General features: G+C 44.8%; 1 protein-coding gene across 2 annotated transcripts in view; it reads left to right on the top strand.

Annotated features, from left to right (window-relative positions):
* Positions 1–263: 263 nt before the first annotated feature.
* The window catches only part of DPP4 (dipeptidyl peptidase 4), an 81,487-nt gene continuing 75,750 nt past the window's right edge, over positions 264–6,000 (top strand). The window contains exons 1-2 of one of the 2 annotated variants that reach the window (XM_044242208.1): positions 264–395; positions 906–993. In XM_044242208.1, coding sequence (XP_044098143.1) covers positions 390–395; positions 906–993 — 94 coding nt within the window. In that variant the 5' untranslated portion in view covers positions 264–389. Of the gene's footprint in view, positions 396–905; positions 1,018–6,000 lie in introns of both variants that reach the window. The other variant, XM_044242207.1, reaches the window with a different exon arrangement.

Below are 6,000 nucleotides of genomic sequence, written 5' to 3'. Positions count from 1 at the left end.
GGCGGACCACCGTGTGCGCGCCGGCTGCAGGCGCTGGCTCTCCCCGGCTCCCGCTCTCGCAGCCCCGCCCGCGCGTCCCGGGGGCCCTGCACCCTGCGCGCCCCGGCTGCCGCCCCGCGCCCGGCACACGGGGGAGGCGCCTCTCGGGCGCCCTCCGGCCGGGATGCTAGTGCCCCGCGCCCGGCGCGCCTTCGCCCGCAGCCTGCCCGCGCGCGGCCTTTATACCGAGCGGGCGGGACGCTCACTAATGTTTAACTCGGGGCAGAAACTTGGGAGCGCCGAGTGACTCCGCGGCCCGGAGCGGCAGAGCTGGACGCGCGTCCCTGTGGTTCGCCTGACTTCTGCCTGCGCTCCTGCTCCCGGCACTCAGTTCCGGGCACACGCCGACGATGAAGGTGAGTGAGCAGCGCCTTTCCTAACCCCAGGGTTGAATTGTAGGTGCTTCCTCACCAGATTCTCCCCCAAATGGACCCCGAAGCTGGAGGAACGCGACCAGGAGCTCCTCGTCGGTGGAAGCTCCAGGGCCGCCCCCTGTCAGGTGAAGGGACATCTCAGAGCCCCCGCCTGGCGCTCGGCCCCCCGGGGTTTCTGCTAGAACCAGGCGCCAAGCCTGGGAGGACGCTGAGAGCCGCCCATAAAACGCCCGCTCGCACCCTCACTTGGCTTCTGACATGCAGGAGGCCGTAGAGAAGCAAACGCCAATGGGCTCAGCTGCCACAAGTTCAGGGGCAGCCACTCTTGCAACCTCCGCACTCCAAACCCTCTCAACCACTGTGCCCCTCTTCCGATGTTAGCCCATGGGCAAATCCCGCTGCCTACGGTGCAGCGCGGGCCCCGAGCCTCTACCTCTACCAGACTGGGGCAGAGGGCTCGCTCTAACTGGGTATGATCTGACCGGCTTGCAGACGCCGTGGAAGGTGCTCCTGGGACTGCTGGGGCTTGCTGCGCTTGTCACCGTCATCACCGTGCCAGCGGTTCTGCTGAACAAAGGCAGTAAGTTTGAAACATTTGCAAATGGTAAGAGAGTCGAGACCAGTATAGGTTCTATCTTACCACACTAAGCACACGGAGGAGAGCTAAGGATCTCGCTAGAGGCTTGGACGAGTGCACCAAGTTGTAACTGAGGCTTCCCTGTTTGTGTGGCTGCTTCTATGGAGTGGCTAGATGCCCTTGGTGGGGTCTTCGGTGTTCAGGCTGGGACAGCTTTGTATCATAAATACATACTTCCTGAAATCAAGGAGAAGTCTTAAGATTTCTTTTTATTAAATTTAAGTTTAAATTTTAAACTTAATATGATTTAAAGTAGAAAAAACCCAAACCTTTGCAGTTGTGATCTTCAAGGGAAAAGATACGGTGTTTAAAGTTTTCAAACAGTAGTAAGGATATCATAAGAGGAGGGAAAAAATAACAGAAGGAAAAGCCCCAAAAGACAGTTTTGAGAAGAGACTTCGTGGGGAACCCAGTTTCTTTTCCTTCCAGGATGATGAAAATCCGTTAATCAGAGAGTTAAGATGCAGAGAAATAACTGCTTCACCATTCACAGGAATATGTCACAGTAAATCATAAAGCCGGTGTACACAGTAATATTCAGAGGTGGGTGGGATCAGTGATATTTGGTGGATTCTTTCATTTAAAGCTGCCTTCATTTTTTTTTTTTTTTTAGCTTGCCTGATGCAGTTCAGCTCTAGCTCTTACTATAAAACCTTCATGTAATGGGATACACATTATTGGATGCAAACAAGTTGAGAACATCTAGTTTGGGTTTCTTCTGGCCTTACTTTCCTTTTAAGTAAATATTTACTTTCGTTTCAGTATTACACATTCTAGTCAGCCAACTGAAGCATTCTCTCTGGATGGTCTAGTCAGCCAGGAAATGTGCAGACAGTGCTCACATACTGAGGGGTCTTCTGTGAATTGCAAGGGGACGGTTCAGAATTAGTTTGTGAAGCTGTCAAGAGCTGTTTGCTTGGCAGTTTCAGGGCCAGGCAAAGATGCCAAAGGTTAAGTACCTGAGAGTGCTGACCTACTGATAATGACTTTTAGTTAAGAAAGCAATGGTTAGCATCTGCATTCAGCTCAGGGCATGATCCCAGGGTTCTGGGCTCGAGTCCTGTATCAGGCTCCCTGCTTAGCAGAGAGCCTGCTTCTCCCTTTCTCCCTGCTGCTGCCCCTGCTCGTACTCTCTCTGTGTCTGTCTGTCTCTCTCTCTGTCAAATACATTAAAAAAAAAAAAATCCTTAAAGAAAGCAATGGTTACCACCATTTAAGACAATTCAATGGCAGACATTAGTTCCCTTACATTTGACTTTGTTGTGTTAAAATGTAACTGTTTTCATAAAGTGATACTTCGTATTTTGAAACAACCACATACGCAAAGCTTAGTTGTAAGAATGAGTCATTCAGGGCGCCTGGGTGGCTCAGTTGGTTAAGCATCTGCCTTTGGCTCAGGTCATGATCTCAGGGTCCTGGGATTGAGTCCCATGTCAGACTCCCTACTTAGTGGGGAGTCTCCTCCCTCTACACCCCACCCTTGCTCATGATCTCTGTCTCTCAAATAAAGAAATAAAATCTTTTTTAAAAAGGGGTCATCCATACCATCAACAAATATTCACAGGACTGACAGTACGTGCCAGGCACTGTGCTACTTGTTGCAAATACAAAGATTAAAGTTTATAAAGATTATAAAGATCTCTGACCTCAAGAAGTTTATATCTACTGGGAGACAAATATGCAAAAACAAACAAACAAACAAATAAACAAACAACAAAGTAACCTGGATAGTGCATTTGTCTCCAGAACATCACTGAGGCAGCACAGCGTCACAGGAAGGATGGGTATAAAACTGTAATTATCAGCATGTTCCTTAGGGAAAGTTGGAAGGAACACTGACCTTCGATAAGCCACTTGAAATAGGCAGTGAAATGTTCTAGGGGCCTGAGTCATGCAGCTGCCTTCTAGGGGGTTTGGTCAAGTTGACTCCGGGGGGATTTTGCTTTACCAGGTGGGGCATGCAGACTGGGGAGGGGCTGTCTTGCCATTTCCCTTAAACACCTAGTCTCTTCCCTAAATGAAATTTGGACAGATATTTCAAGAACATTCTTTTGATGAGGATTTCTCCAGAGATTCATGTGTCTCCATCTAAGCATCAGGATTCAATAAAATAATTTAGAGAGACTTGAGCAAACTTACCTGTAGATTAGAAGGATTACTTCTGGGAATGTCAAGGAAGTCTTCTCAGGAGAAGTTTCTTCTGTGGGGATGCTCAAATAGTTAATGTCAGTGTCTGGAGATAAGATTTTCCAGAAAATGTAAATGCCTTATAAGTCAAAGAGACACAAGATCGTTATCTATCCTCTAATTGGATCATAAAAGGACTCCTGGCAGAAGAGGGGTGGGCAGCAGCTAAAAGAGTTGATTTTAACTTGCAGATAATGAGAACTACTCAGAATTTTGCATATGCCTGGACTGTTGGGCATGATGCTGGGAATGTGGGTTTGGGGGGGCAGGCTAGAGAGGAAACAGGGAAGTATCCCAGAAGACTGATGGTGCAGAGCAGAATTTCTGAATGGTGCACATTCAGAAATGTGAACAATTAGGCTTCAGTAATTGATTAAACATAAAAGGAATGGGAAGGCAGCTCAGGGTGCTTCTTGGGCAACTGGGTGAATATTTGGTTTCATTGTGTGCTTTCTTTACGCTTAAGAAATAACACCCAAGTTATTTCTTTTCTCATATTTCTTAGTATATATATATATGTGTATATATATATATGTATATATATATATGCATATTTTAGCAGAAAAGAGAAAAGAGAAATCATCTTGTTTCAACTGTTGCTTTATTGTAGATGAAAACTTAGGAATGTGGCATTTTCACTAAATCAACAACCTCATTCCTGGGCTGTGTCACAACGAAGGACAGCATTCTCACAAAGAATCCAGAGTCACCACCCAAGAAATGTTCTCCATATTGTCAATCTATGTTTGAAGTTAAAAAAAAAAAAAATACCACGAAGGAAAAGAGAATAGGAGGTGGGAGAAAGGAAAGTTGAATGGAAAGAAAAGGAAGGAAGAAAAGAAGGGGAGGGAGGGAAGAAGATTTTGATAGAAAAACAAAGTCCATGATCCTGTAGAGAGCTAGGAAATAAACAGCCAAAAGGAAGGAGGAAGAAATGAGCAAACCCAAGTTCATATCCCTGAGAGGTTGGTTTAAGAGAAGGTTAAGTGTTTCCATATGAAACAATGTCTTAAGCAGAACTAAACACACCCAGAAGAGAAAGAGAGGAGAGAGACAGGCAGAAAAGCATGAGCTCAATACTACTGGGTTTTTTTTAGAATAAAAACTCCCTGAGGTCAAGAATTATGCATTTTGTCCAGCAAAATTAAAAGTTCACCCCTTTCCGTGTGTATAATAAAAGATTGTATGTTTGTTTTGAAATCTTCAGATATCCTATTATAGAAGGATATTAAATTTAAACATTCAATTCCCTAGTCATCAGTAAAATAGATATATATATACTTTACTCTTAATGAAAGTATAGCAATCCTCATGGTTTGCGGGTAATAAAACCTCTGACTCAGTATTTGTGATCCCTTTACTTCCCCTTTCATCTCATATTACAGTGTATGCTTTTGAAATATTTGTCAGATAATTTTATTATTGAGCTGTCATTCATCAAATAGTTTTATTATTGAGCTGTTATTTGTCAAATAGTTTTATTATTGAGTTTTATTATGGGACAGAAACATCTCTTGTTCTTTTGTTCTTTTCACCACTTTAGCAGTAAATTTCCTCTACATCATTTTTTCAGTTCATAGGAAATTTGACTGCTCACCCATCCAGCAGTAATAAAAGGAAACCCAAATGTGAAGGAGACAGGAATAATCAGAGAAAGAAAAGATAGCATCTATGAAGTTTGCCTGATCTATTCTAGGTTTAAAAGCCCATAAGTGAGGCTGAATGAAAGCTTTGTGTATTTCAGAGGTCAGTTTCTAAGCAGTGGGCTCTGTAAAAGCTCAAGTTGACTTCAGCTGGCTCAGCTGACTATTGTCTACCTTTGTCAAGTGCTCATGAGGTCAGTGGGTTGGTCTTCTTCAGGTCAGCGATTGTGGTTCCCTAGCCCCAGTATGTGCCTTAAATTTCTCTTGTAAGCATCTCGCATCTCATCCCAAAAGGGATCAGAGAGGAAAAAGGGAAGACTGTTTGCCTGGTTGATGGATAAAGAAAGACAGTGTAAAATGACTGACTAGAGCCAGATCTGTGTACTTAACAAAGTGCTGGGGGAAAAAGCCCTTGGGAAAAGTGACTGTAAGCACATGCAGGACCCCCTTGCTTATGGAAAACAAGGCATGTGGACCTGTAATACCAGTTAACATGTGTTCACTCTGTGCCAGGTACTGGGCTGAGGGCTTTCAATGTATTTCTCCTTTGATCCCTAAGACAACCCTTTGAGAGAGGTTCTATTATCATCTCCATTTGTACAGAAATGTAAATTTTACTTTGAGAGGCTGCTTTGGGGATTTACTACTGCATAATGAATTCCCCCAACACCTGAAACGACAGACATTTGTCATCTCACACTTTCTTCCAGTCAGGAATTAGGCGGTGGCTTAGCTGGGAGGTTCTAGCTCTAGGTTTCTCATGAGGTTTTTTAATTTTTATTTTATTTTATTTTATTTTTTTTAAAGATTTTATTTATTTATTTGACAGAGAGAAATCACAAGTAGATGGAGAGGCAGGCAGAGAGAGAGAGAGGGAAGCAGGCTCCCTGCTGAGCAGAGAGCCTGATGCGGGACTCGATCCCAGGACCCTGAGATCATGACCTGAGCCAAGGCAGCGGCTTAATCCACTGAGCCACCCAGGCGCCCCTCTCATGAGGTTTTAATCAAGATGTCATCTGAAAGCTTGACTGGGGCTGGTGGATCCAAGTCCAAGCTCCGTCCTGGGGCTGTTAGCTAGACATCTCGGTTCCCTGCTGTGTGGGCCTTTCCATGGGGTGGA

The sequence above is a fragment of the Neovison vison genome, chromosome 3, assembly GCF_020171115.1.
Source record: "Neovison vison isolate M4711 chromosome 3, ASM_NN_V1, whole genome shotgun sequence".
Lineage (NCBI taxonomy): Eukaryota > Metazoa > Chordata > Mammalia > Carnivora > Mustelidae > Neogale > Neogale vison.
Note: the sequence above shows the minus strand (reverse complement) of the source record. Positions and strands in the feature narration are given on the sequence as shown.